This window comes from Physeter macrocephalus, chromosome 9 (genome assembly GCF_002837175.3).
Source record: "Physeter macrocephalus isolate SW-GA chromosome 9, ASM283717v5, whole genome shotgun sequence".
Lineage (NCBI taxonomy): Eukaryota > Metazoa > Chordata > Mammalia > Artiodactyla > Physeteridae > Physeter > Physeter macrocephalus.
The window spans coordinates 84,969,375-84,993,425 of record NC_041222.1 but is presented as its reverse complement, the minus strand read 5'-3'; the positions used below and the strand labels follow the sequence as shown (position 1 = coordinate 84,993,425).

At 37.8% G+C, this 24,051-nt stretch overlaps 1 protein-coding gene across 3 annotated transcripts in view; it reads right to left on the bottom strand.

Annotated features, from left to right (window-relative positions):
- ZNF169 (zinc finger protein 169) overlaps nucleotides 1-24,051 on the bottom strand; it is a 56,743-nt gene that overhangs the window by 19,725 nt on the left and 12,967 nt on the right. The window contains exons 1-4 of one of the 3 annotated variants that reach the window (XM_024117182.3): nucleotides 23,267-24,002; nucleotides 17,861-17,948; nucleotides 729-855; nucleotides 150-245 (exon numbers count right to left, since the gene is read on the bottom strand). In XM_024117182.3, the coding sequence (XP_023972950.1) occupies nucleotides 150-245; nucleotides 729-855; nucleotides 17,861-17,893 (256 nt within the window). In that variant the 5' untranslated portion in view covers nucleotides 17,894-17,948; nucleotides 23,267-24,002. Of the gene's footprint in view, nucleotides 1-149; nucleotides 246-728; nucleotides 856-17,860; nucleotides 17,949-23,266; nucleotides 24,003-24,051 lie in introns of those variants that run through there. The other 2 variants (XM_024117184.3, XM_024117183.3) reach the window with 2 other exon arrangements.

Below are 24,051 nucleotides of genomic sequence, written 5' to 3'. Positions count from 1 at the left end.
GGGAAGCCCTCTCTGGGCTGAGTGGAATAGCATAGAAGGGAGGCCTGCAGAAGAGCTTTCTCCCCAGAAGCTCACAGGTGCTCCTCTTTCCTCACCTGCTGAGCGCCTCACTGCCTTGTCTCCTTGTCTGCCTGGTGTTTCCCACTTACCTGGACAAAGGTCTAGAAGACTTTCACTCTCCTCTCTCCAGGGCTCTTCCCCTTGCTCCAGTTGTGTGATGAGTTTTGGTTTAGGAAAGGCAATTCCTACTCACAGGGGAGAAAAACCAAGGTGATCTTGGGTTAGTGACTTAAGAGGCTATCACAGAACTCGGACTCAGCCAGGGAATGCAATGACTAAGAGGGTAGGGAACCATGGCAGGGCGAGTGGAGGGGACAAAGTTTCTCTGAATGCTGAGAAAAGATGACTAAGGGGAGGGAGGAATCCTGGATCTAAAGGCAGTATATGATTCTCCCCTGTGCTTGAGTAAATACAAATATTCACCCATTTGAAGCAAGATCATTTTGGAGGAGGGCCCAGCCTTGGAAGAGGCCTGGAAATGCAACATCATACCCCCCCCCAGCAACACACACACACATAACTTCACTATTTCCAACTCTGTAGAATCCAGACATTCTCTGGGTGTAGGGAAAACATGTTTCTTTCTGAGCCCAAAGAATGGTGGCTGCTCCATAAAATCTTAAGATGCCCACAGGCAGAGTCTGAGACATGAGACAGGTCAACCTTACCCAGCGACACCATATGGCTGTAGTTCTCCAGCATTACATCCCGATACAGGGTCCTCTGAGCAGGACTCAGTAGCTTCCACTCCTTCTGGGTGAAGGCCACAGCCACATCCTTGAAGGCCATTAATGCCTGTAACACAAACACATCCCTGCTCACCCAGAAGCCACCCATGCCCACTAGTCAACTTAACCTAAGCCACTAACCAGAGCCACGGCCGCAATAAGGCTAGCATGGAGCACGCAGGTGAGATAGATAGATAGATCCTGCTTTCAACCTGAACCGTTTTGCCATGTGTTCAAGACTACTAACCCATCACAGGGAGATCAGCTCGGTGCTTTGTGACCACCTAGAGGGGCGGGATAGGGAGGGTGGGAGGGAGGGAGACGCAAGAGGGAAAAGATATGGGAACATATGTATATGTATAACTGATTCACTTTGTTGTAAAGCAGAAACTAACACACCATTGTAAAACAGTTATACTCCAATAAAGATGTTAAAAAAAAAAAGACTACTAACCCTTCTTCCACATTGCTGGTGGCTCTATTCAGGGGTTCTCTATTCTATTGATCTTTATGTCTATGATGCTGTGAAAATCACAGTTTTGATTACTGTAGATATCATGTACGTCCTGAAATCAGGTAGAGTGATTCCTCCCCCTTTATTATTCATTTTAAAGATATTTTACCTATTCTAGGGCATATGCCTTTCCATATAAATTTTAGAATAATCTCATCTATATCTACCAAAAAACCCTGCTGGAATTTTGACAAGATTTGCACTAAACTTGTATATCAATTTAGGAAGAAATGACATCTTTACCATGTTGACTCTTCAAATCTATGAACATGAGATGTCTCTCCATTTACTGAGATGTTCTTTGATGTCTTTCATCAGCATGTTGTGGTTTTCAGCATACAAATCCTAAGTAGGTTTTGTTTAAAAACTGATACCTAAAAATTCCTTCATTTTTCTTTTTTTTAGTGATTTTAATGGTATTGTATTTTTATAGTTCAGTTAAAAATGATATAGATTTTGTTCATTGCTATGATATAGAAATAAATTGTCTGCATGCTTATCTTGAATCCTGCAACATGGCTGAACTCACTTATTAGCTCTAGGAGTTTTTTTTCTCCTAGATTCCTTAAGATTTCCTATATAGACAATCATGCATATAGGGACAGATTTATTTCTTTCCTTATAATCTATATGTATTTTATTTCCTGTCTTGCCTTACTATAGAACTTCTAGCACAAAAGTGAATAAGAGTGGTGGGAGCAGACATCCTTTCCTTGTTCTTGATATGAGTAGGAAAACAAAATGTCTCAAAGCATTAAGAATACTTTCCCACAAAGATACCACATCACACACATTAGGATAGCTGTTATCAAAGAAACAGAAAAAAACAGGTTTTGGGAGGGAGTGGAGAAACTGGAACCTTTGTGCATTGCTGTGGAAAAAGTAAAACGTTATGGTTTCTGTGGAAAAGAGTTCAGCAGTTCCTCAAAAAGTTAAATATACAAAAAAAAAAAGTTAAACATACAATTTACCATATGATGAGCAATTTTAATCCTCAGTATATATACCCCAAAGAATCAAAAGCAAGGACTCAGATACTGATACACCAATGCCCGTAACAGCATTATTCACAATAGCTCAAAGGTGGCAACAACCCAAATGCCCATCAACAGATAAATAGATAAGAAAATGTAGTACATATATACAAAAAACCGTATATTATTCAGCCTTAAAAAGGAAGGAAATTCTGATACATGCTACATCAGAGATTAGCCTTGAAAACATTATGCTAAGTGAAATAAGCCAGTCACAAAGGACAAATACTGTTTGATTCCACTTATAGCAGGTACCTGGAATAGGCAAATTCATAGAAACAAAGTAAAATAGAGGTTACCAGGAGCTAGGGGGAGTGGCGAATGGGGAGTTATTATATAATGGATAGAGTTTCAGTCTAGGAAGATGAAAAAGTTCTGGAAATGATGAAAGGTGATGACTGCACCATTGTGTGAATGAACTTAATGCCAATGAACTGGACATTTTAAAATGGAGAAAATTTTGTTATGTATATGTGTATTTTATATTTTTAAAAAAAGAATAATGCTATTTATAGATGTTTTTGTAGATGTCCCTAATCAAGTAGAGGAGTTCCCCTATTTCTATTGTTCTAAGGTGTTTTTCTTCCCCCACAAATGGTTATTGAATTCTGCCAAATGCTTGTACTGAATCAACTGATATTAATATAATCATGTGGTCTTTCTTCTTTAGCCTGTTAATATGGGGGATTACACCAATTGAGTTTCAAATATGAAACCAGTCTTGTGTCCCTGGAATAAATCACACTTGATAATGGTGTACAGTTATTTTTATATATTGTTGAATTCAATCTGCTAATAATTTAAGGATTTTCATGTCTATATTCATGAGAGACGTTGATCTGTAGTTTTCATTTTTTCTATTATCCTTGTCTGGTTTTATTACCAGCATAATATCCATAAAGTGAATTAGAAAGTGTTCCCTCCTATTTTCTGAAACAAAAATCATGTAGCATTGGTGTTTAAGTCTCCTTTAAAAATTTGGCAGAATTCCACAGTAAAGTCACCTGGGCCTATCAATTTCTTTTGTGGAGTTTTTAAATTATAAATTGGATTTTCTTAATAGTTATAGCCCTGTTCAAATTATCTACTCCATATTGGTCAAGTTAAAGTACAACAGTATGTTTTTCAAGGAAACCAGTCCCGTTTCATCTAAGTTGTCAAATTTATGGGTGGATAGTCTGTTGATGGCTACAGAGTATGTAGTAATACCCCTTGTTTCATTCCTGATACTGGTAATTTGTGTCTACCTTTTTTTTCTTAGTCTTGCTAAAGTTTAGTCAATTTTATTGTTTTCAAAGAATCAGCTCTTTATTTCACTGATTTTCTCTATTCTTTTTATTTTCAATTTCATTGATTTCTGCCTTTATCACTATTATTTCCTTCCATTTTGTTCCTCTGAGTTTACTTTGCTCTTATTTTTCTAGGTTCTTGAGGCAGAAGCCTAGATTATTGACTTGAGACTTCCTGTTTTCTAACATATACATTTAATGCTACAGGTTTTTCTCTCAAGACTGCTTTAGCTGCATCCCACATACTTTGATATCTCATATTTTCCTTTTCATTCACTTTCATGCAGGTTTTTATTTCCCTTGAGATGTCATTTTTGATGACCAGATTATGTAGCAGTGTGTTATTTTCTAAGTGCTTAGAGATTTTTCTGTTAACTTTCTCTTATTGATGTCAAGTTTGATTCCATTGTGGTCAGACAACATACTTTGCATGGTTTAAATTTTTTTAATTCATTAAGGTAAACAAATTTTTTTTTGTTTCATGTGTTGTTTTGTGGTCCAGAATATATCTATCTTCATACAGTCATCCCTCAGTATCCACAGAGGACTGGTTCCAGAACCTCTCTTCAGATACCAAAATCCACAGATGCTCAAGTCCTGTATATTAAATGGCATGGTATTTGTATATAACCTACACACATCCTCCTGTATACTTTAAGTCATCTCTAGATTACTTATAATGCCTAATACAATGTAATGCCATGTAAACAGTTGTAAATATAATGTAAATGCTATGTAAATAGTTGCTGGCACACAGCAAATTCAAATCTTGCTTTTTGGAACTTTTGGAAAAATTTTTTTTTAATTTTTGATCTGCAGTTGGTTGAATCTGCAGATGTGGAACTCATGGATATGGAGGGCTGACTGTAAGAATATGCATTTTGCTATCATTAGGTGGAATGTTCTGTAAATGTTGATTAGATTCTGTTGGTTGATGGCATTGTTGAGCTCCTACTGATTTGGGGTCTAATTATTTTATACAACATTGAGAGAAGGGTGTTGAAGTCTCTAATTGTTGATTTGTCTATTTCTCCTTTCAGTTTTCTCTTCACATCTTTTGAAGCTCAGTTATTTGATGCATACACATTAAGGATCCCTATGTCTTGCTGGTGAATTGACCAATTTATCACCCTCTGTATCTGGTAGTTTTCTTTGAAGTCTATCTTACCTGATATTAATATAGCCACTCTTGCTTTCCTTTGTAATGTCTGCATGATGTATCTTTTTTTTAATGATTCCTCTTCATTTGTGAAAAATATTTTCATTTCATAGGATTTGGGGTTTACAATTCTTTTCCTTCAGTGCCTGAAAAACATCACACCACTTTCCATCTAGCCTCTCATTTCTGATGAGAAATTCACTACCATTCTAACAGTTTTCTTCCTCTGTAAGAAATGTGTTATTTTTCTCTAGCTGATTTCAAGATGTTTTCTTCATTTTTAGTGTTCAGGAGTTTCATTATAATGTATCCTGGAGTGGATTTCAGTGGGCTTATCATGTTTGGGATACACTCAGCTTTTTGAATCTGTAGGCTTACATCTCTTGCCAAATTTAGGAACTTTTCAGCCATTAATTATTCTAATACTTTTTCAACCCTGCCCTTCTTTGCTTCTTCTTCCAGAACTACAGTGACACAAATGTTAGATATTTTGTTATACTCTCACAATTCTTGAGACTCTGTTCATCTTTTTCCCAGTATATTTTCTTCCTCTTGCACAGATTGGGTAATTTCTATTATTCCATCTTATAGTTCTGCCAATCTGCTCTTAAGCCCATCTTCTGAACTTTTTCTTTCAGGTACATATTTCTCAGTTATGAAATTTCCATATGCTTATTCATTACATCTGCTATTTCTTTGCAGAGGCTTTCTAATTTTTCATTTTTCTCAAGTGTGTTCTTTTAGTTCTGGATATCCAGTTGTCCAAGCACCACGTGTATAGACCGTTCTTTTTCAATTGAATAGTCTTGGCATCCTTGTCAAAAATCAATTGATCATATGTAAGAGGGATATTTTTCTGGGCTCTCAGTTCTATTCCACTGACCTATATGTTTATACTTATGGCAGTATAACACTATTTTGCCGCTGTTTGTAGCTTGGAGCTAAGTATTGAAATCAAGCAGAGTGAGTCCTCCAACTTTCTTTTCCTTTTTCAAGATTGTTTTGACTATTCAGGGTCCAATGAGATTCCAAATGAATTTTAGGATAGGTTTTTCTATTTATATAAAACATGAATGGTACTTTGATAGGGACTGTATTGAATCCATAGATCACTTTGGATGTTACTGTCATCTTAGCAATATTGTCTTCCAATCCATAAGCATGGGAAGTCTTTCCATTTATTTAGGTCTCCTTTAATTTCAGCAATGTTTTGCACTTTTCAGTGAACAAGGCTTTTGCCTGCTTGGTTTATTACTGAATATTTTATTATTTTTGATGCTACTGTAAGTGGGATTTTAAAAAATATTTCCTGTTTGAATAGTTCTTTGAAAACGTACATAAATACAACTGACTTTTGTGTGTTGATTTTGTGTCCTGAAACTTTGCTGAATTCATTTATTAGCTCTAACAATTTTTTTGTGGATTCTAGGGTTGTATAGATTTGAGATAATGTCTGCAGGAAAGAAATAATTTTACTTCTTTTTGAATGTGGATGCCTTTTCTTTTTCTGCCTAATTATTCTGGCTAGAACTGCCAGTACTATGTTGAACAGAAGTGGCAAAAGCGGATATCCTTATCTTGTACTGTTTTTCAGGGAAAAGCTTTCAGTCTTTCACCATAAAGAACAACATTAGTGTGGATTTTTCATATAAGGCCTTTATCATGTTGAAGAAGTTTTCATCTATTCCTAGTTTAATGAATGTTTTTACCATGAAAGAGTGCTGAATTCTGTCAAGTGCTTTTTCGTAATTAATTGAAATGATCATGCAGTTTTTATCCTTCATTCTCTGAATGAAGTATATTACAGGATTTTAATATTTTGAAACATCATTGTAAATCTCACTTGGTCATGAGTTACAACATTTTGGTGAGGATTTTTGCCCCTATATTCATAAGGGATATTAGCCTGTAGTTTTCTTTTCTTGTAGTGTCTTTGTCTGAGACCTCTGTAGTAAGAGCAATGTGTCACAGAATGAGACAGAAAGTGTCCTCTCCAGTATTTTGGAATAGTTTGAGAAAGATCTGTGTTAACTCTTCTTTATATATTTAGTAGAATTAACAAGTGAAGCCATCTCATTGTGAGCTTTTCTCTGTTGGGAGGTTTTCTTAATGACTGCTCCAATATCCTCACTAGTTATAGATCAATCCATTATTTCTATTCTTTCCTGAGTCAGTTGAGATAAACTGTGCATGTCTCAAAATTTGTCCATGTCACCTTGGGTAGCAAATTTGTTGGCATACAGCTGTTAATAGTATTCCCTTATAATCCTCTATATTTTTTAAAAATTGATAATAAAGTTTCCGGTTTCATTTCTGATTTCAGTAACTTGAGTCTTTTTTTTGTTAGTCAATTTAGATAAAGGTTTGTCAATTTTGTTAATCTTTTTAAGGAACCAACTTTAGGTTGTGTTGATTTCTCTATCATTTTTCTATTCTCTATTTTGTCTTTGCTCTTTTATTATTTCCTGCCTTCTGCTAGCTTGAGTTTAGTTGGTGCTTCTTTTTCTAGTTACATAGGTTGTACAGTTAGGTTATTAATTTGAGTTCTCCCTTAATACAGGCATTTACAGCTATAAATTTCCCTCTAAGCACTGTTTTCACCATATTCCATAAGTTTTGGTATGTCATGTTTTCATTTCCATTTGTCTCCCAAAGTATTTTCTACTTTGTGATTTTTCTTCTTGACACATTAGTTGTTTAAGAGTGTCCTACTTAGTTTCCACATATTTGTGAATTTTCCAAAGTTCTGTTATTCATTTCTAGTTTCATTCCATTGTGAACAGAAAAGTTACTTTGTAAGATTTCAATCATTTCAAACTTAAGACTTACCTATGGCCTAACATATGGTCTATCCTGGAGAACGTTCCATGTGCACTTGAGTGGAATATATATTTTGCTGTTGTTGGGTGGTGTGTTCTGTACATATGTTAGGTGAAACTGATTTACAGTGTAGTTCAAGTTCTTTTATTTCCTTGTTTATCTCCTGTCTGGCTGCCCTATGCAGTATAGAAAGCTGGGTATTGAAGTCACCAACCATTATTGCAGACCTATTTTTCTCTCAATTCTGTCCATTTTTACTCCATATCTGTTGGGACTATATTGCTCGGTTATGTTTATATTTATAATTGCTATATATTATTTCTGTAGTGAACCTTTTATCAATATGTCTTTCTTCATTTTATTATCTTTTCCTAATTTAAAACCTGTTTTGTCTCATGATACAGCCATCCCAACTCTCTTTTGATTACTATTTGTATGAAATATCTTTTTCCATCCTTTTACTTTCAACCTCTTTATGTCCATATTATCTAAAGTGAGTCTCTTGTAGGCAGTATATGTATAGATCTTGGGGTTTTTTTTAATCCAAACTGCTAACCTAGCCCTTTTGATTGGGGAGTTTATTCCATTTATATTTAATGTGATTACTGAAAAGGAAGGATTTACTTTTGCCATTTAGCCTTTTGTTTTCTGTGTATATCTTTTTTTCCTCAGTTCCTCCATTACTGCCTTTTAAAATATTTATTGATTTTTTTCTTGTATTTTTTTCACTTTTATCATTTCTTTCATTTTCTGTATATTTTTAAGTATTTTCTTAGCGGTTACCATGTTAACATGTTAAACTTGTAAAAATCTACTAACTTAGTTTCAATAGTATACAAACACTCTGCTCCTATACTTTTCCATCCCTCTCCCCTTATTTTGTAATTGTCCAAGATTACATCTTTATACAGTGTATGCCCATTAACATAGATGTATATTTTTTGTGTTTGCCTGAAATCATATAGAAAAAGCAGAAGTTATAAACCAAACAAAAAGCACAATAATACTGGCTTTATACAACCCTCTGTACTAGTGTTCACTTTTCTTTCTTACAGTTTAGAGTTACTATCTAGTGTCCTTTTCAAATCAGCTTGAATTTTTTGTTTTGTTTTGGTTTTGGGGTTTTTGTAGAGCATGTCTACTGTTAATGAGCTCTCTCAGTTTTATCTGGTAACATCTTAATTTCTCCCTCATCCTTCAAGAATAATTTGCCAGATATAGTATTCTTAGTTGACAGTTTTTCTTCCAAGACTTAAAATGTGTTATCTCCCTGACTGGTGGCCTCCATGGTTTCTGATGAGAAATTGGCTGTTAATCTACTTGATGGTCCCTTGTAGGTAACAAACAACTTCTCACTTGTTGCTTTCAAAATTCTCTCTCTGGGTTTTGACAATTTGGTGTGGATCTTTTTGAGTTTATCCTACTTGGAGTCTGTTGAGTGTCAGGGATGTATAGATTTATTCTTTTAACAAATTTGGGAAGTTTCTGGATATCATTTCTTGAAATTTTCTCTCTCCCCTTTCCTTCTGCAATTCCCATTATGTGTATGTAAGTAAACCTGATGGTGTCATGCAGGTCTTTCAAGCTCTGTTCATCTTTCATTCACCTTTTCTTTCTGTTCCTCACAATGGGTAACCTCAGTTGAAATATTTCCAAGTGCACAGACTTAATTTTACCTGTTTAAATATGCTGTTGAACCCCTATAATGAATTTTTCCCTTCAGTTATTGTACTTTGCAGCTCCAAGATTCCTATATGGTTCCCTTCTATAATTTCTCTTTATTGATAATCTCTATTTGTTCAAACATTGTTGACCTAGTTCCTTTCATTCCATGTCCATGGTTTCCTTTAGCTCTTTATGCATATTTAAGATAGTTGATTTAAAATCTTTGTGCTGGGGCTTCCTCATGGATAGTTGGTACACAGGAAGTTTAAAACGCCACAGTACTCTCCTGCCACAAACTAAGGAGCTTCTTTCTTCACCAAATCTTCCAGTTTTGGCTAGATTCCAATGTTTTACAAAAGTTAATTCTGACAGTTTCTGGCAGCCCATTAGTTGCTTTTGAGCAGGTACGATCATGGATTTCCCTTACTCTGTCATTTTTCATATCACAGTTTTTTTTTAATTGTATGATTCCATTTATATGAAATATCCACAACAGGTAAAACCAAAGAGACACAAGAGGGTTAGTGGTTGTCAGTATCTGGGAAGAGGAGCAAATAGGGAGTGATTGCTTAATGATAGAAATGCTGGAACTAGATAGAGGTGATGGTTGCACAACACTGTGAATGTACTAAATGCCACTGAATTGTACATATTAAAATGGCTAACTTTATGTTATGTGAATTTCACATCAACAAAAACTTTTAAAGTCACTTTTAAGGAGATGTGTTTCCAAGGGCACTTTCCATATCCCAGTATATGGCCCAGACTAATACTTTCAATAAATTGGAAAGAGATTATTCACAGGGCTCTCATGATCTTACATACACTGAGTATCATCAGAATCTTCCTCATGTTCCTTACACTTCCTGGTGTCAACACTCTGATGTGGAGCCAGGATCCATATGGGCTTAGCACATTGAAGCTTCCTACATGTCACTTGTATCTATGGCCTTTCTCCCTCTATCAGTCTTCTTGACACTGAATAAATCTAGAGTTTCACATTCACTGTATTTAAGGGTTCTCTCCACCCCTGTGAATTTTTACTTGTGTACTCTCTGATGCTTGTTGTGAATTTTGACTAAAGGTTTTTCCACACTCATAACATTTGTGGGGTGCTATGGACTAAATTGTGTCCTCTCAAAATTCATGTTGACTCCTTATTCTCAATGTGTCTATATTTGGAGATATGGCATGTAAAGGATAAGGTTAAATGAGGTCAGAAAGGTAGGGCCCTGATAGGGTTGGTACCTTATAAGAAGAGACCAGAGCTTACTCTCTTTCTGATGCTGCTATGTGAGCACACAGCAAGAAGGCAGCAGTATGAAAGCCAGGAAGAGACCCTCACCAGGAACCAAATCAGCCAGTACCCTAATTTTAACTTCCCAGCTTTGAAAACTGTGAGAAATAAATTTATGTTGTTTAAGTCACCAGTCAATGGTATTTTGTTATGGCAGCCCTAGCAGACTAATACAGATTTTGGTACTGACAGTGGGGTGCTGCTGTAACAAATTCCTAAAACTGTGGACATGGCTTTGAAACTGTATGATGGGTAGAGATTGGAAGAATTTTGTGGTGCATGTTAGAAAGATCTGAGATTGACATGAAGGGACTGTTGGTAGAAATACAAATATTAAAGGTGATTTTTATGAGGACTCAGAAAGAGAAGAGCTGAAAAGAAAAGTTCCAACTTCTTAGAGAATACATAAATAATCATGAAAAAAGTGATGGCAGAAATACAGATGTTAAAGGACATTCTGGTGATGTCTCAGATGGAAATGAGGAACAGGTTACTGGAAACTGGAGAAAAGGTGATCCTTGCTATAAAGTGGCAAAGAACTTGAGTGAACTGTGTTCTAGTGTTCTGTGGAAGGTTGAACTTGTGAGTGATGAGACTGGATATTTAACCAAGATTTCAAAGCAGTGTTAAGGAGTGGCTTGGTTCCTCCTGACTACTTATGGTAAAATGTGAAAGAAGAGAGATGAATTGAAGAAGGAATTGTTAAGTAAAAAGGAACCCATACTGAAGATTGGAAAATTCTTAACTTACCTACATTGTAAAAAAAAGAGAGAGAAAACATGTTCTGAGGAGAACACTGAGGGCATGTCTGAACAATTTGATAAGGTAATTAGTACGGGTGTGAACCATAAATTTAATCAGCCATCTCAGCAGAAGCCAGGAAGAGATGGAAGTATACCCACAAAAACACTGCAGCTGGGACTAAAGTAGGCACAGAAAATGGGATGAAACAGGAAGAGTGTGAATATGCATTATGCTTCAAGGAAAGAGAGGCTATTCGTAAGTTGTCAGGGTTGCTAATCCCACCACAGGCCCAGGGGGCAAGGCTGCCACTCCTTGCTTACAGCAGGGCCCTCTCAGAAAGCCACAGAGGCAGGGTCACCCCTCTGGGCCAAAGGGGTACTGTCAATCCAGTGGGCCTGGAGAGTAGAACATCAAACCAGAGGGTTATTCTCCAGCCTTAGGATCTAATACAATTTACCTTGCTAGGTTTGGACTTATTTAGAAACCTTCACCCTATCTTCCTTCTGATTTCTCACTTTTAGAATGGGAATGTGTATCCTACTCCTGTCCATCATTTTATTTTGCAAGTACATAACTTGCCTGGTTTCACAGGTTCACAACTGGAGAGGAATTTTACCTTAGGGAAATGGTACCTTTACTCATGTCTCACCTATATCTGATTTAGATATTTAGAGGAGACTTTGGGCTTTAAAGTTGATGCTGGTATGAGTTAAGATCTGGGGGGCTGTTAAGATGAAATACTGTATGTTCATGTCAGAAGGACATGAATTTTGAAGGGTCGGGGGTGGAATGCCATGGACTGAATTATGTCCCACAAAATTATGTTGAAGCCTTAACCCCAATTTGGTTGTATTTAGAGATGGGGCCTCTAAGGGAGTATTGAGGCTAAATGAGGTCATAAGGGTGGGGCCCTGATCCAACAGGAATGGTGCCTCATAAGAGGAAGAGATACCAGAACTCTGTCTCTGCCACATGAACACACAGCAAGAAGCCAGACATCTACAAGCCAGGAAGAATCCTCACCAGGAACTGAATTGGCTACACCTGGATCTTAGATTTTCCAGCCCCCAGAACTGTGAGAAAATAAAATTTCTGTTGTTTAGGTCACCTAGTGTGTGATACTCTTTTATGGCAGCCCTAGCAGTCTAATACAGAGGGTTTCTCTCCAGTATAAACTTCCTGATGCTGAATAAGATTTGCAATTTGACAAAAGGCTTTCCCACACTTATCACATCCATAGAGTTTCTCACCAGTGGGGATTCTGTGGTGGTAATGATGGTAGAAGCTCTGGCTGAAGCACTCCCTATAGATACTACATTTGTATGGCTTTTTTCCCATGCTGTAACTTCTTTGGTGCTGGCCAAGTTGTGAGTTCAAACAGAAGCCCCTCCCACATTTACCACATCTGTAGGACTTCTCTCTGAAGTAGATTCTTTGGTGTTGGGTTAGATATAAGCTACAGATAAAGGATTTCCCACACACCTTACACTCATAGGGCTTCTCCCTATGAGTTTGTAATTTTGCCTATGTGGAACAAGGTATGAGTTCTAACTAAAGGCTATCTATCTCACACTTAACCAGATTTTTAAGTTTCTCTCCCAAATGGATGCTCTGGTGCTGAAAGAGATTTGAGATGGATTTAAATCCTTTCTTTTCCTATACTGTTACATCCATAGGGTTTCTCTCCAGTGTGAAATCTCTAATGCTGAAGATTAGAATTTTGACTGAAGCTTTTAAAATATTCAGTACACTTGTAAAGTTTCTCTCCAGTATGAATTCTCTGATACTGAGTAAGTTTTGAGCTTTCAATGAAGCATTTACTTCCATTATCACACACATAGGGTTTCTCACCACAATGAATTTTCTGATGTTGCCCGAGTTCATAATTGAATCTGAAGCCTCTGCCATAAATGACACAATTGTGGGTTCTCCTTCCTGAAGTATCATTCTCCTTGTAGGAAGGTCTGAGTTTAGACTGACGTTGCTCCTACACTCATCAAATCCCTTGGTTCTTGTTCCTGCAGAATTTGGGGAGGCATGGTCACTTGCCAGAAATACAAGAGAATTCCTCAGGGAGGGTCTTGGAAGAATCTAACCTGAGCCAATGTTACAAGCTTTCCCCAAACCAGGCTCCCAAGGACCATGCCTCAAGACCATCCCCAGTACCAAGAAGGAACCATTATCTGAGATTTCTTCTTTCACAGAATAAGATGGTTTGTCTCCATCTTTATTGCAGAATTGCCTGTTTTGATTTAGGTTGTATACATGAATTTTCTCCTATTCAACATTAGTCCACTGAAGGCAGAGCCTATGATGTTTCTGTCCTGAAGGTCTTTCTCATTAGGCAAAGGAGATCTTGCTTTTGGGAGCAATGTGCCTGATACCAAAGTAATTCAGATAAAGTCCAGAGTGGCTCATCAGCCAATTGGCAAGCTAGCACTGTGGCCACATGTAGCTGCCTCTATCCCAGTCTAAGAAAGCAAGCAGGTGATGGCTCTGGGGTGTTCATTCCAGTCACTTCCCAACTGCTAATCCTTGTAACCTCATCATCAAATCACAGACCATGAGCTTCCCCAACAAGGAACAGAAAGTCAAGTGAGAGAGGGAATATGGGGGCCCAATCAGCAATACTCTATCTTCCTCTCAGTCCTTCTGGGGACACTGCATGGGTCTCTAAGTTGGATGCCAGGGGTGGGGCTAGCACAGAGACCCTAGCCCCAGAAGTAGTGGAGGGCACTGCTAGAGGGCTGGCAAGGGAGAACTACCCAGGTTAGCCTCCCACAAGCTTTGATATGTTGTATTTCCATCATCACTCTGTTCTAATTTCTCTTACAATTTCTTCTTTGATGTAAGGATTAGTAAAGAGTGTGTTGTTTAATTTCCAACATTTTAAATTTATCTTATTATTGACTTCTAATACAATTCTCTTAAGAGTCATAGAATATACTTTGTATTCTTTAAATCTTTTTAAATTTATTAAGACTTCCTTTATAGAGCCCCCGTGTAGTCTGTCTTGGTGAGCATACCCAATGTACTTGAAAAGAATGTGTATTCTACAGTTGTAGGGTGCACTGTTCTATAATTATCAACCAGGATAACACAGTTGCTAGTTTTCTTCAGATCATCTATGTCTTTACTAATTTTTTACCTAGTTGTTCTATCAATTACTCAAAGGGGGGCCTTTTTCTCCCTTTAATTCTGACAATTATTTTGAAGCTTTGTTATTTTGAACAGTTATATACACACATAACTCTTATGTCCTCCTGATGAAGTGACTCCTTTATCATTCCGAAATGGTCTTCTTTCCCTTTGTCTTGAAGTTGATTTTATCTGATAGCTGATAGTGAGTGCTATGTTTTCCTTTCCTCATTGGGCATAGTTAATGTAGAGACTTTAAAGTCCCTGCCTGATAATTTCATCCACAGGGTGAATTATGGTATGTAAACAATATATCAAAAAAAATTAAAATTTAAAAGATAAGTAAGATTCAGAATAGTTGAGGAAAAAGCAGAGGGCTAAGAATCAAGATGAGGCATGTAGGGAGGAAGGGAATACAGATGCCATGAGCAGGAGAGGGAGAAAGCCTATGATATGGGTAGGGTAAAACATCTGGCAGGAGGGAAAGGTAAGCTAGTGGTAGAATAGAGAGCAGAGGTGTTAGAGCATCTTGTGGATGGTTTTGAAAGCAGACAAAAGAACACAGATACTCTACTATAGAGTTGTAGCTCATATGATTTAAAACACTCACGTCTCTTCACTTGGCCATATTTTGTGGTAAGTCCAAAATTCACTTCATGAACAAAATTTCCTTCAGAAATAGGTTCTCAAACATTGAGAACAGGTTAAATTTCCAATGACTGAGAAACAGTGGGATGGAATAGTGAAAATCCGTGAATGTTTTTAAACTGTAGAGTCATTGATTTCAATATGAATGTTTGTGGTTTCTTCGCTTAAAGGTATGAGAGTGGGGTAGTCACTAGTTTTAATACACTACAATTTTATCATTAAAATCAGTCAGATGCACACAGACCAAAAATATTAATTAAATTCAAGTGATAGGGATAATTGAAATGTCCATCAATAGATAAATGAATAAACAAAATGTCTCATAGCCATACAATGGAATACGATTCAACCTTAAAGCAGGTTGAATAGTATGAAATGAAATATTACTTAATTAATGAAATATTACTTAAATGAAATATTACTGATTTGGGCTACAATGTGGATGAATCTTGAAAATATTATGCTAAGTGAAAGAAAACAGACACAAAAGACCACATATTATATGAGTCCATTTATATGAAACATCCAGAACAACCAAATCTATAAAAATAGATTAGTGGTTGTCAAGAGCTGGGGGAGGGGAGAATGGGGAGTGACTCCTAATGCGTGCAGGGTTTCTTTGGGGTGGGGGTGGGTCTGAAAACATTATGGAATTAGATAGTGGCAAATGTTGCACAATTTTGTGAATATATTAAAATCTACTGAATTGTACTCTTTAAAAGGGCAAATTTTATTGGAAATGAATTATATGTCAATGAAAACTTTTCAAAATATTTAATTCCAGTGATAAGTAAACCCCTAAAAAAGTTGGACGTCGTATAAGAATGGAGGCTGTGCTATAGGTTACACTGTCTGTAAACCATCAAAGGCTCCTGCACACAGCAGACATTCAAAAAACTTTTTTGAGATTAAATAAAAGAGTGCTAATTTCCTACTAGTTAATAGCCTCTAGGTACAACCCCCTTCAATGTCACAACTCTAATGCATATTCCAATTTCTCCTCTCAGGTAAAAGCCCTTAGGAAAAAAATGCCTAAATGTCATGATATATATATAGGTCAGAATATTCTATGTAATTCAGAACTGACATATAACAAAGTACCTGAAAATGCAATTTAAAGAACCCTAAAATAAATAATTTCTATGCCTCAAATAACAAACATAAAAACAAACAAACCCCTTTGTTCTTCTGTACTTTCAAAGTAAGTTAAGATTGGGTCCATTTATGAAACAGCTATGTTATAAGTGTCTTACATTTGCAGGTATGGAAACTTCCATCTTAAAAAACAAACCTACTCAGATGCTCGTGCCCTGGAATCAATTTTTCATGAATGAATAAAAGAAAAAAATGTATACTGAGAGATGTTGGTCATAGATAGGATAAGGTTCAGGGTGTGCTAAGGATCCCACAGGAAGTGGCAGAATAGAGACAGGAAAAGTAATGTTCCATTTTGGCCAAGAATGCTTCTCTATTAACATCAGAAATGGTAAAGTGAAACATACAAAAGAAAAGCACCTCCCCACCCCGGGAACATTCTGAATTGCATGCACTACATAAACATTTTCTCTCAAAGGTATAAAAGATTTGACAACTAAGGGACATACAGCCCTCAACGATATCTGATAACATCAAAACCAATCATTTTTAACTGATACAGTAACAGACAAATATCCACTATATGAGCTCAGTATTAAGATCAAGTTCAGATCTTACCAAAAAATTCTACACTTGTCATATTTTTAGGACAGGCAAAGCCAAACTTAATTAGCCCAACTGACACTATATTTGGTAATCAGCATAAGCATCCCACCTGGCATCTGTTTAGGTGATCAGTAAACGTTAACTCCATTTGATTACGTCAAGTTCACAATATGCCTAGTCTCAGGGATTAGAAAATCTTCCCTTCAGGACATACATTCATTCGATTACTATTTATGGCAAATTCCTTCTCAGAATCCTTCAAAACCTAACTTGTTCCAGGTTCAAGTCCACACTCCTCAGCCTGGCTTTCAGGATTCTGGCTGAACTACTTCCATCCAGGCTCAAAGCGGGTGAAAGCAAAGCCGTCGGGGGCAAGGCAAGTAATGAATGAATCAGGCACCTCAGCCGTGGGGTTAAGGGGCACAAGGGGGTGTGACTACACCATGGAGATGCCGTTTGGCTCCAGCTACTTGTCATACACACCAAGAGTGTGGACTCAGGACTTAGGTGTAATCTTCCAATTTTTAAGTGTGGAAAACACAAATATAAAGCATGGGGTCAGCCAAACTAAATCTACCCATGAATCACCAGCAGACAGCAGATCAACATCCTCACCTCTAAACAGAGAAAAAGGATGTGACAAAAGGCCACTGACTGCTCCAAGCTTCCCATATGATGAGGGACAGCCTGCAGGTCACCTGCTCTCTGAGACGTGCTAGGCTTCCAGCCACATTCCCACAGGAATGCATTCCCTCAGTTCCTCAACTTGCCAAATCTGTCAGGGGCAGCTCAGGCAGCTCCTTCCTTGAAAGCCTTCCTTCACTTTTTTAGGCCTTGGGAATCACTGGGCACATAAGCATGATTGTGTTTTAACCGTGTTGATAACACTTTACTACTTGATGAATGCATAGGTCATGAATGGAGCAGAGGAGTCTGAGAAAAGGCTCCAGGTAAGATGAACCACACCTCCAAGATCGGGGCTAGGTACCAACAAGGCAGCTCCAAGACAAGAAAAGGCAATGGGTCCATCCTGCTAGAGATAGGAAGAAATTTCAGGACTCACCTCATCCCTGGTTGTCAGGAGCCCTGGGGCCATATTCTTGGTCTGCTGAGTGCTCTTCCTAGAGAAGAGTCAAGTTGCAGAGGCAGAGCTGGGGAAAGAGAAGAGAAGTGAGGGGGTGCTTGGGAGAAGTACCCTTCTATCCAGCCTCCCAGTTCAGTAGAGGCAAGAAGGAGGTAAGGAAGGCAGGTTGCAGAGGGCATCAGAACCATCCATTCTTAACCAGTGTCCTGTAAATAAGGTTCCCAGTGCTGGGCCAGCAGCAGGTTTAGTCCCAATCTCCAGTTGGGAAATGAAGTCCACAGCCCCAGCAGCTGGATGAGACTCTATTAAGTCACTGTGTGGACTCTATTAAGAGGAAAGGGCCTCATAGTGCCCACAGGTGAGCATTCACGTTGAGAAATAAAGTGCCCTGACATAGTGAAAATAGAAGCTCCCCATCCACATCAGCCCTGAGGCCAAAGGACAAGGCCTAGGAAATTCAAAACAGAAAGACCACTACAGCTAAGGACAGAATGTAGATTTGGGGGAGGAGGGACTTGAAGCACAGTAGAAGCCATAACCTGGCTGCACCTTCCCCTTCACTTATATACTCAAGATTTGAAATGTGACTTGAAATTTAAGAATGGGCAGTCATAAAATACCCTAGATCTTCAACAAGTTAATTTCATGACAAAATTTTTAAGAGGAGAGATTGTCCTTAATGCAAATCCATTTAAGAGATACACCATTCTTCAGATGTCATCTATTAGCCTTGACTGACTAGTCTGCACAAATGAACTGAAAAACATTTTGGGGACTATGAAGGCCAATTCAAATGAACTGGGTATTAGATGATGTTAGATAATTATTGTGAATATTGTTAGGTACGATCATGATATTCTGGATATAGAGAAAAACAAGTCATTATTAAGAAATGATGCTAAAGTACTGAGGGTGAACTGACATAATTTGCAATTTTTTTTAAATATGAAGATTTCAACAAGTTAATAGCATAAAGAGAGGTCTTATGGAATAAAAGGAAGACTTAAGTGACACCGCAAATACAATGTGTGGACCTTGTTTAGACATTTTGGAGGCAATCAAGGAAATATGGACACTGATAAGATATTAGATGACATTAAAGAATCAATATTAATTTTGTTAGGATTAGGCTAAAAATGGGCTGTGCTGATACTCTGCAAATAATTGTGTCTATGCTTAAATAAAAAGTGCAAAATCTACAACTAACATAATATTTAATGCTGAGAAACTATATGCTATCCACTAAGATCAAAAAGGCAAGAATGTCTCCTTTCACCACTCCTATTCAACACCATGCTGGAATTCCAAGCTAATGTAAGAAGATAAGAAAGGAAAATAAAAGGTATACTGATTGGGAAGGAAGAAATAAAACTGTCTTTGCCTGCAGATGACCTGATTGTCTATGCAGAAAATCCCAAAGAATCAACAAGAAATTTCTAGAACAAGTGATATATCAAAGCTACAGGATACAAGGTTAATATACAAAAATCAACTGCTTTCCTATACCAGCCATGAACAGATGGATTTTGAAATCAACAACACATTAGCACCCAGAAAAATGAAATACTTAGGCATAAATCTTTTAAATTTTTTCATATAAGATCTATATGAGGAAAACTACAAAACTCTGCTGAAAAAAAATCAAAGATCTAATAAAATGGATAGTCCATATTATGGATAGGGAGACCTGATATTGTTAAGATGTCAGTTCTTCCCAACTTGATCTATATATTCAATCCATTAAAATCCCAGCAAGTTACTTTGAAGATATCAACAAACTGGTTCTAAAGTTTATATGGAAAGGCAAGGGCCCAGAAGAGCCAACACAATACTGAAGAACAACAAAGTCAGAAGACTGACGTGACCAGATTTTGCAACTTACTATAAAGCTACAGGAATTAAGAAAGTGTGGTATTGGCAAAAAATAAATTTAAAAAATAGATAAATGGATCAATGGAACAGAATAGAGAGCATAGAAATAGACTCACATAAATAAAGTCAACTGAGCAAGGAAAATTTAATGGAGAAAGGACTATCTTTTCAATAAATGGCAGTACTGGAACAATTGAACATCCACATACACAGACCTTATACCTTCCACAAAAATTAACTCAAAATGGATAGCAGGGACTTCCCTGGTGGTGAAGTGGTTAAGAATCCTCCTGCCAATGCAGGAGACACAAGTTCGAGCCCTGGTCTAGGAAGATCCCACATGCCGCAGAGCAACTAAGCCCGTGCGCCACAACTACTGAGCTTGCGCTCTACAGCCCACAAGCCACAACTACTGAGCCTGCGTGCCACAACTACTGAAGCCTGTGTGCCTAGAGCCTGTGCTCCAGAACAAGAGAAGCCACCACCATAAGAAGCCTGAGCACCACAATGAAGATCCAACACAGCCATTAATTAATTGATTGATTTTTAAAAATTTGATAGCAGAGCTAAAGGTAAAATATGAAACTATAAAACTCCTAGAAAATAACATGGGAGAAAATTTAGGTGACCAGGGACTTGGCAGTGTCTCTTCAGATATAACACCAAAAACACAAGCAATGAAAGAAAAATATTGATAAGGTGGATTCTGTTAGGATTAAAAGACTTTTGTTCTGCAAAAGATACTGGCCAGAAAATAAAAAGTCAAGTCATAGACTGGAAAAAATACATGAAGGAAAAAAATGACAGAGTGGAAAAGAGAAACAATCATAATCACAGTTAAAAAAACTTGATACACCTCTCAGTAAATGAAAAAGCAAAACTAACAGTAAAGAAGAAAAACAGAAGGTTTAAAAAATACTATCAGGCAGTATTGATCAAATTGACATTTATAGAATGCTAAACCCTGCAAGTATAGAAGGGGCACAAAGAATATTAACCAAGGAAAATGAAATTCCAAGGCATATAAAACAAGTCACCAATTTCAAAGGACTGAAACTTAAAAAGAGTATGTTCTTTGCCCAAGATGGAATTAAAGTAGGAATCAGTAAAGCAACACTGGTCTAAAGGAGACATGGATTAAAGAAAAAATTCCACGGGACATTTAGAAATACTTTTAACTGAATGACTCTAATAAACACAACATATCGAAACATATGACAACTAACCAAATTTGTGATATAGATCTATTACAGGTGTATTGTGTCCCCTATGAAATTCATATGTGAATTCATAACCTCCAGTGCCTTAGAATGTGATTGTATTTTTAGATAGGTCTTCAAAGAGGTAATTAGGTTAAAATGGCATTATTAGGGTGGGCCCTAATCCAATATAACTGGTGTCCTTATAAGAGGAAATTTGAACACAGACAGGTCCAGAGGGAAGCCCATGTAAACAGGGAGAAGACAGCCAGCTACAAGCCAAAGAAGGGCCTCAGAAGAAACCAACACTGCCAACAGCTTGATCTTTAACTTCTAGCCTCCAGAATTGAGAGAAAATCAATCTCTGTCGTTTAAGCCACCCAGTCCATGGTGCTTTATTATGGCAATTCTAGCAACAAACACAGCAGCTAAGGCAGTTCTTAAAGGGAAACTTATAACTTTAAATGAATACACAAGAAAAGTTTTAATTTAAAAAAACAACTCCAGCTCCCACCTTAAGATGCTATGAAATGAAAAGGAAAAAAAAAAAGAAGAACATAATAAAGAGGAAAAAATATCAATGAAATATAAATGAAACTCCAAAGAAAATTAAAAAGCCAAAGGTTGATTATTTGCAAATATTAAAATTGCTAAACCCCAGGCCTGAAACTATAAAACTCCTAGAAGGAAACATAGGGGAAAAGCTTCATGACATTGGAATAGGCAATAATTTCTTGGATATAACACGAAAAGCACAAGCAACAAAAGCAAAAATAGACAAATGAGACTACATTAAACTTAAAAACTTCTGTGCAGCAAGGGGAACAAACAACAAAGTGAAAAGGCAATTTATGGAATGAGAGAAAATAGATGCAAACCATGTATCAGATAAAGAGTTAATATCCTGAATATATAAAAAACTCCAGCTCACTAACAAAAAACATATATCCAGACTAAAAAATGGACTAAGGACTTAAATAAACAGCATATGGCCAACAGCATACGAAAAGACGCTAAGCATTACAAATTATCAGGGAAATACAAATCAATACCACAATGATAGCACCTCTACCCATTAAAATGGTCACTATTTAAAAAACTAAAAACAACACACACACACAGACAAAATAACAAGTTTTGGTGAGGATGTGGAGAAACTGAAACCCTAGTGCACTGTATAGACACTGTGGAAAACACTATGAAGGTTCTTTGACTTGAATGGAATTGAATAAGAAATCAGTAAAAATAAATTATCTAAAAAAATCCCAAATAGCTGGAAATTAATTAGAGATTGGGCAGAAAAAAACTGGATTATCAAACATAGACAACTCTCTTGATGATTTCCATTACAAAGGAGAACACGAGATGAGGTAATAACTGAAGGAAGAAATGATGAGCCTTCTCTGCTCAAAACCCTGCAGTGGGTCCCAATGACCACAAAAAAAGGTCCACACCTATTATCTTGGCACCCACGGTCTACCCCAATAATAGCCTAACCCCCTTTTCCACTTGAGTTTCCATCATTCCTCCTACAAACCTTTCCAAGCAGAAAGGACAACCCCTCATATCCTCACAGTTGGGAGCCAATCAGTGACCCATGAGGAGCAGACAAGGTGCCCGTCCCTCAAAGTACCATCTAAAAACCAGGAACAAACAGGATGTACCATGCAAGCCTTGGTGTCCTCATGTATAAGGTGCTCTGGGACTAAAGGGAGCAATAGGAGTAATTCTGCCAGAGAACATTCAGAAATCTTTGCACTGGAGAAACATCTGAGCTACTTAGATAACAAGAGTGAATTTGTGAAGCCTAAAGGCATGAAGGAAGAGGTTGGTTCAAGATGGCAGAGTAGAAGGACATGCTCTCACTCCCTCTTGTGAGAGCACTGGAATCACAACTAACTGCTGAACAATCATTGACAGGAAGACACTGGGACTCACCAACAAAGATACCCCACATCCAAAGACAAGGAGAAGCCACAATGAGACAGTAGGAGAGGCACAATCACAATAAAATCAAATCCCATAACTTCTGGGTGGGTGACTCACAAACTGGAGAACACTTATGCCACAGAAGTCCACCCACTGGAGTGAAGGTTCTGAGCCCCATGTCAGGCTTCCCAACCTGGGGGTCCAGCAACGGGAGGAGGAATTCCTAGAGAATCAGACTTTGAAGGCTAGCGGGATTTGATTGCAGGACTTTGACAGGACTGGGGGAAACAGAAACTCCACTCTTAGAGGGCACACACAAAGTAGTGTGCACATTGGGACCCAGGGGAAGGAGCAGTGACCCCATAGGAGACTGAACCAGACCTACCTGCTAGTGTTGGAGGGTCTCCTGCAGAGGCAGGCAGTGGCTGTGTCTCACCGTGAGGACAAGGACACTGGCAGCAGAAGTTCTCCGAAGTACTGCTTGGCATGAGCCCTCCCAGAGCCTGCCATTAGCCCCACTAAAGAGCCCAGGTAGGCTCCAGGGTTGGGTCATCTCAGGCCAAACAACCAACAGGGAGGGAACCCAGCCCCACCCATCAGCAGACAAGTGGATTAAAGTTTTACTGAGCTCTGCCCACCAGAGCAACAGCCAGCTCTACCCACCACAAGTCCCTCCCATCAGGAAACTTTCACAAGCCTCTTAGATAGCTTCATCCACCAGAGGGCAGACAGCAGAAGCAAGAACTACAATCCTGCAGCCTGTGGAACAAAAACCACATTCACAGAAAGACAGACAAGATGAAAAGGCAGAGGGCTATGTACCAGATGAAAAAACAAGATAAAACCCCAGAAAAACAACTAAATGAAGTGGAAATAGGCAACCTTCCAGAAAAAGAATTCAAAATAATGAGAGTGAAGATTTAATTGATATTTATAGGACATTCCACCCAAAAACTGCAGATTATACTTTCTTCTCAAGTGCACATGGAACATTCTCCAGGACAGATCACATCTTGGGCCACAAATCAAGCGTCAGTAAATTTAAGAACACTGAAATCATATCAAGCATCTTTTCTGACCACAACACTATGAGATTAAAAATCAAGTACAAGGGCTTCCCTGGTGGCGCAGTGGTTGCGCGTCCGCTTGCCGATGCAGGGGAACCGGGTT